This window comes from Puma concolor, chromosome A3 (genome assembly GCF_028749965.1).
Source record: "Puma concolor isolate L17-30 chromosome A3, mPumCon1.1.hap2, whole genome shotgun sequence".
Taxonomy (NCBI): domain Eukaryota; kingdom Metazoa; phylum Chordata; class Mammalia; order Carnivora; family Felidae; genus Puma; species Puma concolor.
This window is the reverse complement of record NC_141669.1, coordinates 136,987,382-137,007,732: the sequence shown is the minus strand read 5'-3', so window position 1 is coordinate 137,007,732 and position 20,351 is coordinate 136,987,382. Positions and strand designations below refer to the sequence as shown.

Below are 20,351 nucleotides of genomic sequence, written 5' to 3'. Positions count from 1 at the left end.
CTTTTGCTCGAAACCGTAAATAACTGGCAGGACCCACATCCTTTTGCTCACATTTAATTTTTATTTTGATTTTTTTTAATGCTGCACAAGACAATATTTATTTCATTTATTTCTTTTATTTCATTTATTTCTTTTATTTCATTATTTCTGTTTGCTGCTGTTATTTTATTTACTGAAAGAGAGGGAACTTTTGTGGCCTTTGTTTTTTTTTCTTTTTCTCTGTAGGCCGCCTTAAGCTTTCTAAATTTGGAATATTTAAGCAAGCTGACGGGAAGAGGGGGTTTCGCAAAATCACTTGGGGGGAAAAGGAAAGGCTGCGTTGTTAATCATGCCCTATGGTGGGTGATCAACTGCGTGTACAATTACGTTTCACTCTTAATTAATTGTGCTTAAGGCTTGACTTAAATTTGGGTGTTCCCTTCTTAGAGCAGCTCGTACTGACGAAGGTGCATGCGCTGAATGATGTCACGGCAGTCGTTGAACACACGGCGGATGTTCTCGGTGTCCACGGCGCAAGTGAAGTGGGGATAGCAGTAGTGACGCCCGTCTCCACTGGCAGTGCTGATTCTCTGTGGCACAAACACAAGACGACACAGTCAGACCACACCGTCGCCCGCGGGGCACCTACGACAGACTATCGACCGGCTACCGAGGTTCCGCTAAAGTTCACACCGGTCCTTGGTGAAACAAAAGGGAACTGGAGAGGTCAGTCCCCACATTTAAGTCAGTCAATTCACACCGCTGAGAAAAAGAACAAGAGAGAACCAGAGAAGGGTCTCTACTCACCAGAAATTCGTCGCGGATGAAGTACTTGGCCCGGGTCACGCGTGGGTCCTCTCCGGGCTCGGGAGTAGCTACGAAGAACAGAAAAATCGGGGTAACGTCATTCAGCGAGCAGAGCCAGAGAGCTGGCATCACCGGGGCCCCTTCATTTCTCCATAGGCAAATAGGCAGAAAGAAGCTTCTCTTGCTTCCCTACAAGCTCCCTTAGAGTCTGGGGGCGGGAACGCAGAGAAGAAACGCTTCCTTTCTTCTAGAGGTTGTTCATTGAGGGGACTCTTAAACTCCACTGGCATGAAAACCCTCCGGGAACGGACACGTCCGGCATATTCAGGAGCGTACAGGCCCCGTGAACCCGAGAAGGGCCCGGCCCTCGGCAGGAGGTCGTACGTACCATCCTCGGGAGTAGTGTAGCGAGCAAATTCTGGAAAGTAGTCCTCAATTTTCGATTTTCCAGCGAGGACTTTCTCAGCGAGCAGGTCTTGCTTGTTGAGGAACAGGATCACGGAGATGGTGCGCAGCCATCTGGCAGAGAGGGTGCAGGTTTAAGGTCCAGGACAAGGACGCACTCAGGGGTTGACGCGCTTGCACGGGGGCCTGGAGATCGGGGACAGGACCCCGGGGTGAGAGAACTGGGAGAAGCCGGGGGGCGGGGCACCACACACCTGTTGTTCCAGATGCTCTTGAAGAGGTTCAGAGCCTCCTGCAGGCGGTTGGTCTGATTGTCCTCCCGAATGACCATGTTGTAGCTGCTGCTGGCCACCACGAAGATAATGGCAGTCACATCTGCGGCCCAAGAAAGCAGAAGCAGTGTGGGTTAGAGGCGAGAATGACCTTTAACAGTCAAGAGAGCAGAGTGTCCCCAGAGCAGAGCTCCTCGCGGCCTGCGTACCGTTGAAGCACTGGATCCATTTGCGGCGCTCGTCACGCTGGCCACCCACGTCGAACATGCTGCGGGAGACAGAGGACACCCGGTCACCCCACAGGGCTGACACCGTCCCGCCACTCTGCTGCTGGCGGGACAGAAGGAAACGCGTCCCTTCTGGGAAGGGGATCGTTCACTTACTGGAAGTTGACTTTGTCCACCTGGAACTTGGTCTCAAAGATTCCAGAAGTCAGGACGCGGCAGCGAAGCAGATCCTAAAAACAAAACCCGGGTCAGTGGATCTCACCGAATCCAACTGGAATATTAACAACCGCCCACTGGGCGCAGAGATCCTGACGAGCTTGGAAAGGGGGCTCCAAGTCCTCTGATTCTGAGGACTCTGCGTACCTGGTCACTGGGCACGTAGTCAGCCTGCTTGATGACATCGATCTTGTCCAGGAAGCTGGGAGGAAAAGACAGACACACCGGGGTGTTCCAAGAGCTCATGCCGCATTTGCCCGCAATTCCCGCCTCGCCGTACAGTTAGTTGAGCTCAGTGGAAACGACGGTGTCATAGTTAGGCGCAGGAAGTCAGTGGGGGCTTTGTCGTTCACGCTTAGGCCTCGATGCCTATGAGGGGTTAGCGCAGGCAGCGTTTAAGGTCACCCTATCTGGCTGGTAGATCTAGGGACCGGGAAAATGGACTCTCGCTGGGGGGGGCGGGCCCGGCCTACAGGGAGAGCACGGGACGAGCGCAGGGCTGGCTCTGGTCTCGGTTCCGCGCCCGGCAACCGGCAGAGGGCCCGAAATCAGGCCTATCTGAGCTTGGGCTGTTGATAAGGACTAAAAATTTAAAATTTTCAAGTTATCTGGCCTTGACTAAAATGACAAGTAATTCCAAAACTGTATGCTGCCCCACTTCATTCCACTGTTTTTGGGTAAAGAGTAAAATGGCACACTTAAAAGCAGCAAGGATTTTCCCCTCCAGGGACTCATGAAAATGAGATTGTTTGAATTACTCAGAATGGGTATCCCTTCCTCCTACTTTTTAAGAATCTCGCTTATTAAAAGAGAACAAAGGAGGCGGACACAAAGGGCCCCTTTCTGCCCTAACCACACCGAACAGGAAATAAGCACACAGTGCCCTTCCGTTCTGTTGGGTCCATGAAATACAACACTCCAGATAGGGGACTTTGCGTTTTTCAGAAACCTCACAGCCATCCAGGTTATGGATCTTCCCATGGCAAGGGTCCTGCACAGAAGAGGGGCTCAGAGCCCCAGAGCCCATCATGCACGCTAAGGAGGCTCTCCGCGAGGAGCAGGCAGTGGCCATAACTTTCTTCCCAAAGCAAGGATGGTCCTGCCCGTGTTGCTTCACTGGGCACACCTTTAGGAAAACTAACTTTGGAAAGATTGGGGTCATTTAATATGGAAAATTAAGTTTAAAACCAGGGGGTTATTTTTGGGGGGGGGGGAGGCAAGGGGGCTTGGAATTTGTTTTAAAAGTGGGCTAATCAGAAAAGAAAATCCCTGAGAGAGAAAAATCTACTTAACAAAATTCTGTAAGTTTTTTTTCCCCCCCCTTCCTTTTTACCACTTTAGAGTTAGTCTGGCTTAGAGGATATACTAACTTGCCCAATCAGTCCTACATTAGAGCACCAGTCCAGAAATAGCTCCCCAGCCGCCCTGGCCTCCAGCACGTTGCCATGGCAACAGAACCACAGTTCTATAAATAGATCATCAGCACCAAATCTTGTGAGAGAGACATCTGGAGCCAGGCCAGCCAAACCCCAGCTCAACAAATAAAAATAGGCAGCTTAAGAAATAGTCAAGGTACCCGTATGGCAACCTGAACATAAAGGCAGTTCAACCAGAAACATGCTGGTCAGTGTGCACAGAGGGCTGTTCCAATCATCCCGCCAGGGAAGACATTTTAAAAGTTTTAAGCCATGTTCATTCCACAACCCCCCCCCCCCCACCAGTTTCCTTAAAACTTTCCATAAACGGTGCAGATGTTGCCATTTTCTGATAAACTTGCAGGAGCAGTTTAACGTTGCTTTAAAAGAAAACTTTTAAATGGTGTGAAATAAAAAACAAAAAAAATGCTGGCTAAATGACTGTTAATGAAACTGTCACGCCCTCCCCCTTCCAGAACACTGAAAGCTGGGAGGGTTAAACCCTCCTAATGTTGTACCTGTACTTCTGACTTGGATCCAAAATACAAAACGCAAACAATTCCAGGATTTCCATTTGTTTTGAGTTACTATAATTAGCACTTCCAGCTTTCAGTTCAAACTTTTGAGAAAATCAGGGACTTTGTTGAAGAAGTGGTAGGGGGTTGGGGTCACAGGGACAGGCCAAGATGGACTGTTTTTCTGTCCTTGAGAAAATACACAGATTTGCCTGCATACCCAGCCATGAAAAAGCCCTCTATGTGACAAGTGGAAATAATCCACTGTGCACTTCCTATGGGAAGGCGGGACCAGGGAAAGATAAATTGATAGGTTTCACAGACCCTACCAAATGCCTCTGTGATTTGCAGATAACAGGATTCTAGGGAACTTGCTGTTTGTTTGCTGCTACCTCTTCCTGCCTCCTATTTATTCAACTGGTATTCACAATAAATTCCTCAGTAATGCAATTTCAGCTTCTGGTGAGCCAGCCTGGAACCCTGGTCCTGAGTACTTAGTATTTTCTACATAATAGCAAAGCCATTTCTGAGTTTCAGCTACCTATAGAAGAAAGGTTGGAACCCCACAAATGTCTTTTGCCTCCCCCACCCCCCACCTGCCCGGTCACAAGACACTCCAGCTTCCGAATATTTTAACTGCGACCCCTCAGCATGTTTGTGCAACAGCAGCCAACAAGCAATGTTAAGAATTTTTTTACGGCTCTGACCATCACGTATTCGCTATCTAACATGTACAGGATGAGGGAGGTGGTAAGCTATTTAAAAGGCAACTTTCGGGGCGCCTGGGTGGCGCAGTCGGTTAGGCGTACGACTTCAGCCAGGTCACGATCTCGCGGTCCGTGAGTTCGAGCCCCGCGTCAGGCTCTGGGCTGATGGCTCGGAGCCTGGAGCCTGCTTCCGATTCTGTGTCTCCCTCTCTCTCTGCCCCTCCCCTGTTCATGCTCTGCCTCTCTCTGTCCCAAAAATAAATAAAAAACGTGGAAAAAAAAAATTAAAAAAAAAAAAAAAAGGCAACTTTCCAGGTATGTGTTATCATGTCCACTGGAAGGGGGGACAGAGAAGCACCCCCCCCCCCCATAGGGGGAAGCATCCTCGAATCGAAGCCCAGTGTGGATGGATAAGGGTAGGACATGGAATTCAACACAAAACCTAACTCGACTAACTGCAGTCACTTACCTGATGGCAGAAATAGCAAGGCAACCGCTAGCTACCGAGGAGGGGGGAGGTATGTTTTTGTCCTCACCATTTCCCTAGGTTTTTAAATTATAGCAATAAAATACAGCATTTTTACATTATTCAAAGTGCGAGAGCTGCCCGCTCTTTCTAAAAGCTTGGAGGTCAATCCAATTAATTACCTCAAGCTAATTAATTCCGAGCGTCACCTTTTTGCAAGTAATTATCATTTTGCTCTAAAAGGCACTAATTGTTTATATAAAATAATGTCGCTGCACTAAAAAAGTGTAATTAAGGGCTTTATAGAACAAATGACTCCAACTAGAACTTTCTAAGTGCAGGTGAGAATGACTGGCTGGCCTCTGTGAACGCAACTCTTCCGCAAAGAACTTGACAAGCGGGAGTAGAGGCTTCTAGCACTTTCTCAAGGCGTGCCCGGCCCGTGTGCGGAGGCAGGAGAGAGGTCACTCACTACTGGGCGCAGTCAATCAGCTGGTACTCGTTGGAGCGCTCATAGCAGGCACGCACTCCTTCGTCCTCCCACAGAGCCTTGGCGTGCTCGTAGAACTCCTGAGACACACGAGAGAGACCACCGATGAGCTTGTGCCCAGGCCGTCACCGCGCCGCCCCCCTAACCCCCGCCCCACGGTCCACGGTGTGACCAGCACGGGGTGGGATTCCCAGTTGAGAGCCAAGTTAACGACTTCATGCTCAAAAGGGTTTTCACTCAATTTGCGAAACGTAATTAAAAGCCAGAGTAATTAATTCCTGCTGTCTCTTCTTGTGAATTACGGGTCTTGGGTAGTTCTCCTAGGTGAGGTTTTTTTTTGGGGGGGCGGGGGGGGGGGGGTGGTGCGGGACATAGTCACCTACCGAATAATTTTGCTTCTTTACACAATTGCTTATATGGGAAAGATATACATTAATCTGCATTAGGAGAATATGCCAAGAAATGATTCAGTGTTGTGAAAACAAGATATTTCATTTGTAAGATGTGCTTGGGATGAAGTTCCCTTCCAGGAAAATCTGAATTTTACCAAAAAAGTCATATGGTTGGGAACCACTGGCAAACGTGGCCCTGTCAGTGCCTGTCCTTTGGGAAGGGTCCTAATGGGAACAAAGCAAATAAACTGTGTCGTTTTAAATTGCAGTCGGTTATGATTCACGTGTCATTTGAACACATTTTTAATTCTGTGGGGGCAGTCTTCCCTTACAAGGCAAGAGAGGGTTTTTCTTCAGTGTGAATTCAGCCAAGAGAAGGACTAAAAGCAGGTAGGGGACACAAAGTTCAGATGCCGGCACGACTGATAAAAGGTTACTGTTCTGGTGCATTTTCAGTAGGCTGCCATTTCCCCCTCAATTAGAAACACGCATTATGTGTGTTGTTCTTACTGCTGGAGTTTTCTTCAAACACGCTATTTAAAAAAAAAATTCACCTAGCCATACTTATTAATACTGCTTCCCTGCTAGCGTAAGTTTGCAGCCAAGCCCATTTAAAATACACAAACACAAATTCCCAGGAAAGCCTGACAAAAGGCAACAATAACTCATTGTTCTAACTGTAGACAAGTCTTTTCCTTCTGGGCCTTATAAACTGGTGCATCTTCCCATCTTGTTTCCCGTCCCCCTCTTATAAACTACTCTTCCCCTACAGAGGGGTCAAAACGTGTTTGGGTATGGCTCCTTCTGTGTTCCCTAAAAATAGTTCTTTATGGAACAGAGAACCTTTGTAAACAGGGTCCTGCACATCAACCAGGATGGGCAGAAGAAACTCTCCCAAGTTATAATTTAGGTGAAAGTCCTTTCTTTTCTTTTTTTCAAAGGAAAAAAAAGAAGAAAAGAAAGAGAAAAGGTTTCATCTGCCCCAAGGCAAGCACTGATTTTACAGAAAAATAAAAAGAAAAAAAAAACCTTAATAAAGGTCAAATAGTAAACTGTTTAAAAGGAGAATGTCTTCCATTTATAAAACCCAGGGCTCGCACTTCACTTCTGCATTCCTTGGTATCTTTGGATACTTTCATTTAACTGGACAATTAGCATTTGTGTGCCATATTTAACATACAGTTTTGTTTGTCACAAGACGTGTACGAGGGAATAATTCAGGCTGCCGCAGCTCACGACGTTTTCCTTTATAAAAACCTACAATCTAACGTCGTGAGAATGAAGTGTGATGCTTACTTGGGGGGGGGGGGTGGGAAGATTTACAAGGGGTGACAGAATTCCACTCACCCATCTTGAGCAAAGCCCTAATGACGATTAGGATTTTGAGCCCTAACGGAATTCACTTTTTTGTAAGAATCAGCATCACAGAAATGTGTTCGGCCCGAACTGTGGCTCTGACACAGGTGTGCCGATTTGCGATGCACAGGTGACCGGTCACCAGAGCTCATCACCCTGTGCCACCCACTGTACAGGGGAGGGGGCAAAGGAATGATTCAAGAGCTTAGCTTACGGGAGGGAAATCAAAGTCGGGCACGTTCATCACGCTCAGAATGTAGTCCACTCTGAACTGGTTCTCAGGGTTGGCCAGCTCCACGGGGGGGACCAGGTTGCTCATGGCGGCCACGATGGTCTGAAAATGATTTAGCAAAGCAGTCAGGGGGACAGCGCTATCTGAAAGGGGAGCTAAGAGAAGAACGAGACAAAGGACCCAAACACATACTTCGATGGCCTCTTTCAGGTTGTTTTTGATGTCCTGCACTTTGGTTGCCTTCTCACTACAGTGGGATTGAAAAGAAAAAGAAATCATATTGCATCACATTGGCAAACAGCGTCTCTTTAGTCAAGATATTCCAACTAAAAGCATAGTATTCTGTTCTTGGAAGACCTGCGGATTCAGATCTGTACAGAGTGGAGGTTCCTGAATAAAGGTGGTTTCAAATTATAACCTCCCAAATGTGTCCCGAGGACACGCCCGATTGGGGCAGATTAGCAGATTGGCATCGAGATAAGAATCAAGGCTACTGTACCAGAAGTCAGACCTGGTTCATGGACTATTTCAGATGTGGTTCCAGTTTTTTTTTTTTTGAAGCCCCCATTGCACACCAACACTTCCTAAAAGGCTCCTCCTGGCCCTTATCAACATCCCTGTGTGTGCGTGCGTGCGTGTGTGTGTTTGTGTTGGGGGGAAGAGGGTGATGTCAATCACATACTAGGGAGGAGAAAAAGTTTCATGGTTCTTCTTGGGGCTTACTTGGTCACTGGCTTAGTATACAGAGAACCAGTGAGTGCAGATGGTGAGATTACAGATTCTGAGGCTTTGAGGCCATTTTTATTAAGTCATCATGTCAGTCAGCTGGCAACGACATTCCTAGGTGATAATATACATTGGTCCCTCAATGTAAATAGGGATAAAATGAGATTCTGCCCCCCAGAAGTCTGTATGGTCTGGGACTCGTGTGCTGGGGTGGGGGGGGGGGGGGGTTGGAGGTTAGAGGTTTAGTGGCCTTTTAATTATGACCCGAATGTAAGTCATATAGGACATGGTGATCTTTATTCAAGGGTCACTGGGACCATAAGTAAAGGTCACACCCTTTGGCTTCTGGGGTCCCCCGGAGGAATGTTTACACCCAGTTACATCAATTCAAGTGCTGTAGGGGTCTTCCGGCAACTGTCCTTCATTGGAGACACGACCAAAGAACATTCTAGAGCTTGTGTCTTCAGGGGATAAAAAGGACCTCTTGCTTGGGGTATAAATCTTAATACACCCATTGCCTCAACCTTGTGGTGTTGGGTGGGGGGCGTGGAACCAATATTCAGGACATACGTACGGTGTACTGAGCCCCGGGACAAGACAGCACGGTCACGGGGAGGTTAAGGTGCTCCCCCCTCCCAGAGGAAACTGAAGCTGAAAAGTGCGCCATGGAGGCAGGAGAGGAGACGGGGCTCACTTTTCCTTGCTGTGTATAATTTTTAAAGAAAATGTCAAAATTCCTCATTTTTGACGCTTTCACTTGGTTGATTTCACCAGGAGTCCCGGCATGGAGGTAGAAATTAAACCCGTGGCCCCTCAGGAGCAGAACGCGACAGTGTGTTAGTGTAGGGAAGACGCGGAGGGGGAGTGACAGCAACCGCAGCCTGGCAGCATGGTTAGGAGTGCGGAGTGGAGAAGAGAGCTCTCGAAGGGGGAGGGGGGCAGGGGGAGGGGGGCAGCCGTGTGCTCGCCTGCCAACAGCTCTGCCCCCGCCTCCGAAGATCCCGCTCGTGACCTTTTTCAAGGAGCTGTAATAGCTAGCATTAAGTATTTCATTCTTACCAAAATAAAGATCTGCCTATTGATCTGAGGGGTGGGTCCACACTTCCTGATTTCATTTCCCCCGTTTCCCAGGCAGGGTCAGCCCGCTGTCTGTTAAACTGGCTTTGGAGCAACTGCTTTTAACGTCAGACTAAAAAGCTGGTTTACAGGTGTTCTTATCAGTGGGGGAGGCTGGGGGGTAAAAGACCGTACCAGGAACCCCCTCACGGCCACTTACAAGTGCTGGGAGTCAGGCGAATTTGAGGAACAGGCAGGACAGCAAGAGGGGTCCTGCAAACCAGGAGCGTGGCATCCACACCCCGATGGCAAGGGTGCCCCTGGCCCCCAGACTCCTGCTTACTGCCGCCACCCTCCATGGAAAGGGACGGGAGCCCTGAGCCCTGTGGGACCTTTCTGCTCGTGTGTGTGCACCCGTGAAGCTCATTTCTGAAATCAGGAACCATGTCCAGACTTGGTGCTGGAGTCTGAGTCAGTTACGTAGACGTCAGAAATGCTGAAAGGATGCGTGTTTGCCCCTAATGTTCGCACACCGGCCCAGGTTTACCTAGGACCCCACAGGACAAATCCCATTCATGAAAAACAGGCTCCATTTCCATGGTAATGAGAGCCATTACGTCACCCTAGCTTTCAAGGTCCCACAGTGGTTAAAATTAGAGATGTCCGGGTATTAACTACCCAGATGTACATGGAGCAAGAGGAAAGTACTTCCAGAAAGGAGGTTCTTTCATTCAGTTTGATATTTTGGTCTAAGTAGTAGTATGATAATTGGAAAACTTCCAGTCTTAAATACGGATATTTTGAGAACGTGTTCAGTATTCATCTACGTATGTGAATAGGTGTGGGAGTAGATCATGTATAAAACAGCTAAAAGAGAAATCTAAAATCTAATTCGGGTGTGTAATACTAAAACATAAAATTCTTCCATTGAAGCAATTACTATGTAGACGGAGACATTATACTGGGGCTGGCAGGTTTATCATCATTTTTACTATCGCTTAATGAATTTAACGTTGATGGTGACATTCAGAGAGAGTTCCTCAGATGTCTCTAAACTACTTAACAAAGCCAAGTTATGTATCAACCGCTACAATTTTGATCTGATGGACTAAAACACTGGGTGGGGCCGGAAATGCTTTTGGGACGTGGCCCCCTCCCTCCCCCAGCATGTCCATGAAGCCGATCGCCCGGGGTTTTATTTTAAAAGTCCCTTCCCTCCCCCCCCTTCAGCTAACCAAGTGGTGGGGGAAGGCTATGCTATAACTAAGTTTCTTTTGGTCCTACACCTTTCTCTTTGTGCATTTGTGGGAAAGGACAGACAAAAGAAGAAAGACAGAAGACAGACGCAGGATACAGGGATTGCTGAAACATGCAGAGAATTTTTATTTATCACGTATGTTAATACTTATATTTACTTGCAGAACAGAGTCACAGATAGAAGTGCAGGCAGGTGTTAGTAGGGTTCAGGGGTCTAGCACAGCATCTAGTACAGAGTCGGGGGGTCAATATGGGCTTGTCATAGTTCTCAGATGCCAACTTTTGGTACAGTAAACTGTCAATTAGTCACTTTTATGTAGATGCCTTTTTTTGATTGCTGTTACACTACATTTTTGCCAATTAAGGATTTCATTCCATTTTTTTTTGTAGTTTTGTGGGTTTTTGTGCTTTTTTTGTTTTTTTTTTTTGTTTTGTTTTCAGTTATCTTTAGAGGTTAGGTGGTAGGGCCCCATCCCCCTCCCCCCCACAACAGAATAGTATTCTTATTAGAGGTTCCTAAGACCAGGCAATTCCAGCATGCAAAGTGGGATAGCATAGCCGGGAAGAGGAGAAACTGTAGCCACCATCTAGGGATAATACATTCTAAAAGAAACAGATGAACAGACATGTGTAAGTCACTTTGTCCACCCCAGTATCCTTTGCCCCGCCCCACCCCCGGCCACAGAAGCTATTTCTTTGAGATGCCCTAGGCTGGGTCAGTCGGCTCTGCGTGTTCTCATGAGAAATAGCTGAGCTGCGATGGCTACCTGGCATGCGTGTGCATGTCGGCGTGTGATGGGCAGCGGGGATGTAGGAAGTGAAGAAAAACAAAACTGATAATGAATGGGAAAAAAAAAATAAAAAGCGGATGCCATCGTGAATTACCTATCCACTGGCTAACGCAAAGTGCCTCTGGTTAACATACATTTGAGAAGTTTTAAAAGATCAGAGGCTTTTCGAGACCATTCTTAACAATGACCTCCTCAAGGTGCCGAGGCGTTTTTTTTCCCCCCTCCCCAAATTATAGACGGTGCAGCACCATGTATCTTAATAGAGGAAAAAGATTTTTTTTTTCCTCTCCGAAAAGTCTGAAATTTTAACATCAGACCAAGCAGCGGGTGGATGGAATTTAGTCTAGTTTTAAAAACGAGTAGCCAATTCAAATGGAGAGCTGGGGGGTGGGGTGGGTGGAGAAACAGAAACCATATGGAAAAACATCAATACTCGAAATCTTAAACTGATCGTCTAAAGCTGAAATCTGTTAACTTTCCCCCACCTGGATTTAATTACATTTAAAGGATGGCCAGAAAAAAAAAAAAATTATGTTTTGCACTGCACTTGCTCTGAAATGTGAAGAGATTATGTGTCATGTGCAAACACGTATACCAAGATGGCTGATGGCCCTGAGATGAGTTTTGTTTTCTCCCCGGGGGCTCTGCCCTCAGTTTCCCAGGATGATCTTCATGTTTGTCTGTTTGTTACAAAGTTGTTGTGGTTTTGAATGTGCCTACCCATCGCTGTTGCTCCTGGCAGCCTGCGGGTCCTCTTCGCCGCCCCTTTTAAAGAGAGATTGAAAGCTCACCTAATCTGCAAGGCACCGCAATTTCCCAAAAACCCCACACAGCCTCTCTACATTCCTAAACAAACGGTCACCATCCTCCCGTTAATTCTCAGCCGCCTTTCTGGCTAAGTTGCAATGTCCACTGAGACTGCAGGCCGTGGAGGAAAGAACACCACACCTCCGCCACAGGATTAGCCGAGCCCTCTGGAGACTCTCCGGTAGGGTATACAGAAGGGACGGATAATTATTTTCTTGTGCCTTCACTAAATGTACATGCATCAGGGAGATAAAGCAGTGATTTATCTCACAATTCTTTGGAGAACAGAGCCGCGCATAAGGCTCCTGGATTCTCCCAGATCTCAATCTTTCACCGTGTTCTGAACACACAAAGGCAGAGATACGGGTGATTTTTGCCCATGATTTCCTGGTGCAGTATTAATTTCCTCCCTTCTTGAGGTCAGGGAAACTACCTAGGAAATGTTTTTATTTATATAGACTCGTTCCTGATAACTGTCATCAATTAAAACTATGTCTGAACTGTGAGACAGCAAAAAATAAAACAAGAAAAAAAGAAAAAAAAAATTAAAAGAACAAAACTCACTACACCTCCAAAAACCAAACAAAACCCAACAAAACAAAACAAAACCCAATCTTCATAAGTGGTAGGAATTTCTCCTTGAAGGTAGGAAGGGCAGGACGGCTAAGCGTTCTACAGAGTTTTTTAATTGATTAGCTTATTAGCTCAACCAGTGTTAATGGCACTCCTTCCCCCCGCCCCCCCCCCCCCCACCCCTGCCCTGGCACTAAATGTAAGGAAGAGTTAGCTTTGAGTTAGGAAAATCCGCACTTGACCTCTGTAATTTCTGAAGGTCAGATTAATAGTACACCTTACTCTCAAAATGTAACCAGCACGGCAGTCTGCGGATAGTTAAGGCAAATCTCATAGCTTAGCCCAGCCCTAACAAAGCGCACATTTACGGGAGCGAGGAGGAGAAGGCCCCTGCACCACGCAGAACACCCTTTAGTGGATGGATGTCACCATTTCATAGGGAATTCCTAGTGAAGAAGGAAACCGCTTTTGTTGCAATACCGCAGTGAGGAAAAAGAAAAAAGGAGGCTCAGTTGAAGGAGATAAAAATAAGGTTTCTAGACTCACACGAAGAATTCCCCTGTATGTCACTTCCACGGGCTAAATTTAACGTCCTCAGAGATTACCTATGGCTTCCTCTACAAGGCAGGCAAACTGGGAATGTCGCTTCCTCTTTTTAAAAAGAAAATAGAAAAGAGAAGTTCTGGTTTAAATGCCTCATGTGCATTACAGACTGGCTCGCTAAGGGAGGAGAATCCTTGCTCTAAAAATTAAAAAACCGTAGGGCAGTCTGTAGAGTAATAAAACCTTAAGTAAATTATTGCAAGGATGTCCTATCTTCTACTGGACTCGAGCTAAGGTAAACAGTGGCTGCTGCATCCTTTTAAAAATGCTAGCCATGTCCAGTTTTAATCAAAATATTTATCTAGAGGGTACATGGTCAAATCATTTTTGCTTAACTAGCCTCATGAAGAAGCACTCCCCGGCAAGATGCAAGGGAAATAATTATGCAAGGTTTTTCTTTAAATTACAAATTCACATAGCTAAAAAGTCGGTTTCTGGCTTTTTGTTTATCAACCGATGGCAATCTCTGGAAAGAGGGCTTTATTGAAGGGTGTGTCAGGAATTAAGAGCTGCGAGCGAGCTACTCAATTAACCGCCTGTATATCCATATTGATAACGAGCCATTCATAAAACTGGTAAAACAGCCCATCCTTCTGAATTCGAGGTTCAAGGATAAAGAGCATCCTAAACTAAACCGTCCATTTGTATGTGTGACATCATCCTTAGCCCCGATTATGTGACCTAAGAAATTCTAGAATGTTCCATAAAGAGCTGCCTTCAGGCGCAGTCCTTGTACCTCTGAAAGGTGAGAAAATTCATCTTTGTTTGCCTGGTGCTTGGTGCATAGTAGGTATCAGTAACTGCCTCTTTATTGGTTTGTTCTGGGGGCTTTTGGCGCATAACTGAATTAAACTATGCGACCTTGACTCCATGCTTCCCCCCCCCCCCCCCCATGAAACCAAACTGAGACAAGTTTTCAACTGAATCCAGGTTTAAGAAAGGGAATGGGATTGCTAACCAGCTAGTAATTGTAAACTAGTGTCTTCAGGTGTTTGTAAGGTTAACTGCTGTCATCCAGTGAGAACAGAGGCGGGCAGATTTAGCTCCTTCTGTTTCACATGGGAAGGGTCCATCTGGGGTCCGGGCAGAAAAAGCAAATTCTGAGTGTATTGAACGCTCCCCTCTGTTTGCATGTTTTTCATGGCAAGCGTGACCCCCCCATTTCTTACATCTCTAGTACACGCACTCTCTTTTCATCTTTATTCTCACTGTGGTATTGTCAAATTGTCCTGTACCAAGATGCCTCGAAGGACTTTTCAAAGGCAAAAATGCCCCTTGACCCAGCCGGAAGTACCTAACTCCCAGTCTCCATCTTCTTTCTCTAGGGAAGACTACTGATTTTTAGAAAGGGAAACAATGATTTGCCCATAATGTTAATTTCTGGGGGGGGGGGGGGGGCGGGGGGAGGACGGTGAGGGAATGAGGAATTATTAACAAGGGCTGTCTCCTTCAACTTTGTTTTCATGTGAGAATATTACTGAAACAATGTCCTCCCTAATAGTTTAATACATCCCGCAATGGCGCATTGCGCTGAAATCTGCTGGGGGGGGGGGGGGGGGCGCTTCTCTGCAGTGGTCAGGTTGCCTGAAAAGGGGGGTGGTCACAGCAGGTGTCAGCTATGTCAGAGACCCACTGCACCAAAATTTGAGCAGGTCTGCAGCAGACCTGTCATGGGGCCAGCCAGGTGCTCTCTCCCTGGTGGGGGGCGGGGGGGGGGATAGTTTTACAACAACACTGGTGCTTTATTATTACTTTGATTATTTATTGCTGCACCAAAGAGTCTAAGGGGGGGAATCTCCAAAGAGCTCTTCCCTGGATTTTCTCCTATGTAGGCTGAAAAAATTAAGTGAAAATTGGCTGCCCAGCCCCCAAAATCTACCTAAACTTCCTAAAGGTTAGTATAAAACGTGTTAATCTCATTGTGCCCCAGCACAGAGTTGACACTTACTCTCCATTAAACCCATTAACATGCAGAATCCTCATTTGCTTCACAATGGTGCTTTTACCAGATTCTCCAGCACCTAGAAAATGAAAGTAAGTCTCAGGTTATGAGGGAGGCATTTTACACACTTTGGGCAGGGAAGAGGGCTGCCGCGTTTTCCACAGAAGCAGCACGCAAAAAAACAAACAACACAACAGGAAACACAAAAACACCAAACAAACAAAACAACAGACTTGCAATCTTCCTTGACATTTCGACGCAGAGAAAACGAAGTAACACGTCCAACTCTGTGTCTACCTGCAGTGTTTTCGCCATCACAGTAACAAGAATTAAAGGGCTTGCTGTTTTCAGGGTTTTGTTTTCTTTTGGTTGTTTTCAAATTTGTGGGGTGGGAAAGCAAGGGGGGGGGCCAAGACAGGATGACGCAATTTTGTCATTTGAGGGGGTGGGGGGAGAAACTTGGAAGTCAAAACTGAAACTGAATAGCATTCACTGGTGAAACATACACATACATGTAGATAGCCACAGAATTCCCGGTTTGTCAGAGGTTTCATGGTTAAAACACCCAGGATTCACAAACAATGCCCAGACACCGCTGTCTTCAGCTCACGGACTGACGCAGCATTTCCCTCCCGCAAATTTTCACAATTCAGCTTCTTTAATGGACAGCTTTTCTCCCGTCAGGCTACTCAAAAATCAACCCCAACCCGCCCCGCAATTTTCCATTTATCCTCCTTTTCCGCAAAGGGTATCTTCCTAAAGATAAATTCTCTTTGGATACAACCACCATGTTGCGGGGGGTGGGGGGGGGGGTGGAAAATGGAAGACCATCCAGTTTATGTCATCTTCTCGAAAAATACATTTTGGTATCAAATATAGTGCTTGAAAACGACCACATTCGCATGCAGCAACAACTACGAAAAGTACTGTTAAAAGGACATGACTTTAATCATGAGGGAGCCACTGGATTTTCAGATTCCTCGAGCCCTTCTCAACTAAACAGTAAAAAGGAGCACATGCCTCCATTTTAAATCACCTTTCATTTGTAAACATATATTTTATGGAAAAAGCACAGTTCCACCCAGCAAGAAGGAGGACTGCTATTTTTTTATTCTTTTTTTTTTTTTTTTTTTGCAAACGTATACTCTCTTGAACAAGTACTGTGTATGTGAAAAATTTTTGGCCCTCCTCCCACACAAATCTGTTTGGTTTTTTTTTTTTTTACCCCCCCTTTTCAGTTTTAATTTTATTAATTGTTTTTGTTTTACTGCCCAGAGGGCAAAGCATTCCTCCTTCTCTTGCTTTTTCACAAGGCTGTAATCAATATCTGTAAAAGTTAAAATTAGTTTCCACAGAAACATTGATTTCAAAGCAAACACTCTATCTTAATGAGCCCGTCTAATAAATTAAAATATTAAAGGCACTATTAAGAGATTCCGTGCAGAGAATACAAGGCATTAATCAGAACCTCCAAATTCTTCTGTCAGAAGTGTTAAAATGTGCACCACCTCTCTCTTACAGGCACAGATTTGTGCCTCAGTTTCCACATTTATGTCATTAAGATGCATTTTGGGCATCATGAGGTTTCCTCTTGGGGAGGGGGCTTATTAGTTTGGTTGCAGACCCCCCCCCCCCCCCCCCCCCGCCAGAGGCTATCAATCAATCATGGTAATATGTAGCCACATAGATAGACTAGGACACCTGGGGAAGATGAGCCCACAGGGATGTAAGGTGTATTCAGAGTAACAGTCTCAAATTAAGTGGAGACTGTGTTCACAGAGCAAAGGTGTTAGAAATTTAAGGCACTGTTAAGTGTCACACTTGTTTCTAATTAGTATTCAGGTAACAAGATGGCATTCCCAGGAAAAGATTCTAGACTTTTCCAAGCTGATACTTTGAAATCAAGTTATATGCATATTAATATTCACATAGCATAATTCTACCTTCAGAAACTGTAGGCAAGACTTCAACATATGTATCATTTAATTACTGAAATTGCAAATGCATAGAACACCAGACTTGTTTCCACTTAATTAATAATTTTCTGCTTTATAGAAATCTGGACCCAGGAGAACAAAGAGGTGACCCATCCAGAAACAGCAAACCAAGCACCACCACAAAGGAAAAAATCGGCCTTTTACGTTTTTATTCTTTATAGTCAAACTGTTTTTGAAGTGCGACCATGAACTAGGGTTTAACCTCGCAAATTCACAAATTAACTCAGATAGCCAAATTACTAAGGAAGTGGAAAACTTCCATGCTAATTAATGTTTGTGTCATTCTTGTGGTCATTTCAACAATTTCTTTTGTGCTTATGTTTCACTTTGCCTCCCCCCACCCCCATCAGCACCTTTAAGAAAAAAGGAGGCCATGTCCTTATAGTTAACAACCCCCACCTCCCCGCCTTTTTTTTTTTTTTTTTTTTTTTTGGCCAAAGAGGAAAAACCGCAATCAAGAGAAAACACAAAACCAAACAACCAAATGTCACTTGACAAACAACTAATTAACGTCTGCCCATCTCCTTCCACCTGGAAAAAAAGTCTTCTCCTTAAAGCGCTCTCAATGCCCCCTCCCACCTTGAGAAGGACAAAAAAACCAAAACAAACACAAAAAAAACAAACAAAAAAAACCCCCACGCCATTTCCAGACCAAGAAGCCATTTACAGACAAATGTCATTTTCCAGTTCTGATTTATGAATGTCTTTTTTTTTCTTTTTCACAAAGCACTCTCAATGTGGCCAACCAACAGGAAAATGTGTGTGCGCGCGTGTTAATGGTGTGTGTGTGTGTGTGTGTGTGTGTGTGTGTGTGTGTGTGTGTGGTGGGGGGGGCGGGAGGGGGCTGTGCTACAATTAATTCTCTTTGCTTTTCAAAAAGCCTGCATGTCTGGAAGGGGAAAAAAAGGTCATACTGTAAAAATGACGTGTCATTTGGTTTCACTGGGCACTTAGCGTACTAACTCCATTTTTTTTTTTTTTTTTTTTTTTGGTCTCATTTTATTTGATTCTCCTTCTCTTCCTTCCACGGCGGGCCCCGGCCCGGGACACGTCTGCTCCGCGCACACAGTGTGTCCTGCCCGAAACGCACCGAGTCGCGCCCAGCGGCCGCCGCGCTCCCTCCTCCCCGCCCCCCCCCCCCACTCCGGCGCCACGACTCGCCCGCGCCCCCTCCCCCTCACTGCACCACCTTTACCACTCCGATCCCTTCCGAGGGGCTGATGTCACCCGCCCCCCCCCCCCCCCACTCTCCTCGGCCACTTCCCTCGCCACAGCCTCCCCTCGGCGAGGTCCCCTCCGCCACCGCGGCGGCCCCCCCCCCCCACGTCACCCCCTCCTCTCTGGCCCCTCTTTTCTTCTCCCTCTCCCAACAAATCACACACCCCACGGAGGCGGGTCCCCCTCCCTCTGCCCGCCACCCCATTTCCTGTCCCCGAAACCCTCTTTTTGTCGCAGTCTCCCGAGCCCTGTGGGGCTCCCCCTCCCCCTCCCCAACATGCACCCAAACCCCCGGCGTCGTGTAGGCCTCGCGGAAAACAGAGGAAAAAGAGCAAGGGGGAGGGCGAGAGAGAGAGAAACAGAGACGGAGAACGGGCGGGCCGGGGGAGGGGGCCCCGCGCCCGCGCCGCCGCGGCCCCCCGCCCCATTTTGAGCCCCCCCGCCCCCCCCCCGCCCGGCCGAATCTGCGCCCCGGGGTCCCCCTTCCGGCCTCGCCCCCCAGAGACAGAGCCCGCGAGCGGGCGGCGGGCTCGGGAGCGCGCGCCCGGGGCGGGGGGCGGGCTCGGCGCGCGCGGCCTGCGGGGCGCCCCGAGGGGCCCCCGGGCCGGGCCGGGGCCGGCGCCCCCCGCCCCGCCCTTACCCAGCAGCAGCAGGCGGTGCGTGGCCCGGTAGACCTGCTTGTCCTTCTGCAGCTGTTTCTCGATCTTTTTGTTGGCCTCGCGCTGCGCCTTCTCCTCGTTGCGCTGGTCCTCGGTCTTACTGTTTCCGAGGCAGCCCATGGCGGCGGCGGCGGCGGGGCGCGGGGCGCGGCCGGGCTGCTGCGGCGGCGGCGGCGGCGGCGGCGGCGGCGGGGCCGGGCGCGGGCGGCCTCACGCGGGGCCGGGAGGGCCGGGGCAGCGCCGGGCGGGCGGGCCGGGCGCGGGCTCGGCTCCTCGGGGAGGAGCGCGCGGGGCGGACTACGGGGCGCGGGCCGCGGAGCGCGCGGGGAGGGTGGTGGCGGTCGGACCGAGGGGAGCGCGTCGCTCCCCGCCCCTCGAGCCGAGGCCGAGGGGGCTGATGGCCGCCGCCGGGCCGAGGCGGACCAGAGCAGGAGCTGCGGGAGCTGCTGCCGCCGCTGCCGCCGCCGCCGCTCTTATTGCCTCGGCCCGGGCCCGCCGCCGCCCCGACCCAAAGCTTTGCAGCGGGCGGGGGGAGGCGGGGGGAGGAGGAGGAGGCGGCGGCGGCGAGGGGGGTGGAAGGAGGAGGAGGAGGAGGAGGAGGGATGAGGAGCAGCCGCGGCAGCGGCCGCGGCGGCGGGGAGGGCGGGAGCTGGCGGAGGGAGGCGTCCCCCCCCCACTCCCCGGGTGCCCGGGAAGGGGGGTCCCTCCGCCCGCGCCCGGCCCGGGACGGGACGGGCCGGGGAGCCGCCCCCCCTGCCCCCCTCCCTGGCTCGGGCCCCCGGGAGGGCCCGGCCACGGGAAAGGGGGGGGGGAGAGGGGGCGGCCCCGAGCCAGTGACGACCCCTCGCACGACGCCAACGCTCCACCCCCCGGGCCGCGTAGCCCTTGCGGCCCCCAAGGCCGAGCCCCCCCCCCTCCTCCCGCGGGCGCCGCCGAGGGGCCGGGGTGGGCGGAAGGGGAGGGAGCGCCAGCCCGAGCCCGGACTTCGGAAAATTTTCGAAAAGAGAGAGAGAGAGACACAGAGAGAACCAGAGAGCAGGGAGTGTGGAAAAAGCGAGGCGAGCACGAACCAAAGGACAGAGCAACCGAAAAGGAAAATGTGTCCAAACACACACACAAATACTGAATAAAAATCCACACGACACAGCGATGGTGGTTTCTGGTGGGGGCGGCGGTGGCGGGGGGCGGGGGGCGGGGGTCTGACTAGATGAGCCGCTCGTCGCGCCCCCGGCGCCGGGCGCCA

At 48.8% G+C, this 20,351-nt stretch overlaps 2 protein-coding genes across 9 annotated transcripts in view; both read right to left on the bottom strand.

The window, feature by feature from the left end:
• Positions 1-41: 41 nt before the first annotated feature.
• Positions 42-20,351, bottom strand: part of GNAS (GNAS complex locus) — a 55,174-nt gene continuing 34,864 nt past the window's right edge. The window contains exons 1-13 of one of the 8 annotated variants that reach the window (XM_086702590.1): positions 19,090-19,281; positions 15,241-15,313; positions 12,030-12,074; positions 7,672-7,726; positions 7,462-7,581; positions 5,482-5,579; positions 2,054-2,108; positions 1,847-1,920; positions 1,673-1,731; positions 1,446-1,566; positions 1,175-1,305; positions 787-854; positions 42-569 (exon numbers count right to left, since the gene is read on the bottom strand). In XM_086702590.1, the coding sequence (XP_086558716.1) occupies positions 423-569; positions 787-854; positions 1,175-1,305; positions 1,446-1,566; positions 1,673-1,731; positions 1,847-1,920; positions 2,054-2,108; positions 5,482-5,579; positions 7,462-7,581; positions 7,672-7,726; positions 12,030-12,074; positions 15,241-15,313; positions 19,090-19,228 (1,185 nt within the window). In that variant the 5' untranslated portion in view covers positions 19,229-19,281 and the 3' untranslated portion in view covers positions 42-422. Of the gene's footprint in view, positions 570-786; positions 855-1,174; positions 1,306-1,445; positions 1,567-1,672; positions 1,732-1,846; positions 1,921-2,053; positions 2,109-5,481; positions 5,580-7,461; positions 7,582-7,671; positions 7,731-12,029; positions 12,075-15,240; positions 15,314-19,089; positions 19,282-20,351 lie in introns of those variants that run through there. The other 7 variants (XM_086702589.1, XM_086702586.1, XM_086702585.1 and 4 more) reach the window with 7 other exon arrangements.
• The window catches only part of LOC112869430 (neuroendocrine secretory protein 55), a 53,956-nt gene continuing 48,845 nt past the window's right edge, over positions 15,241-20,351 (bottom strand). The window contains 1 exon segment of the mRNA XM_086702594.1: positions 15,241-15,313. The gene's annotated coding sequence lies outside the window, so the exon portion shown is untranslated.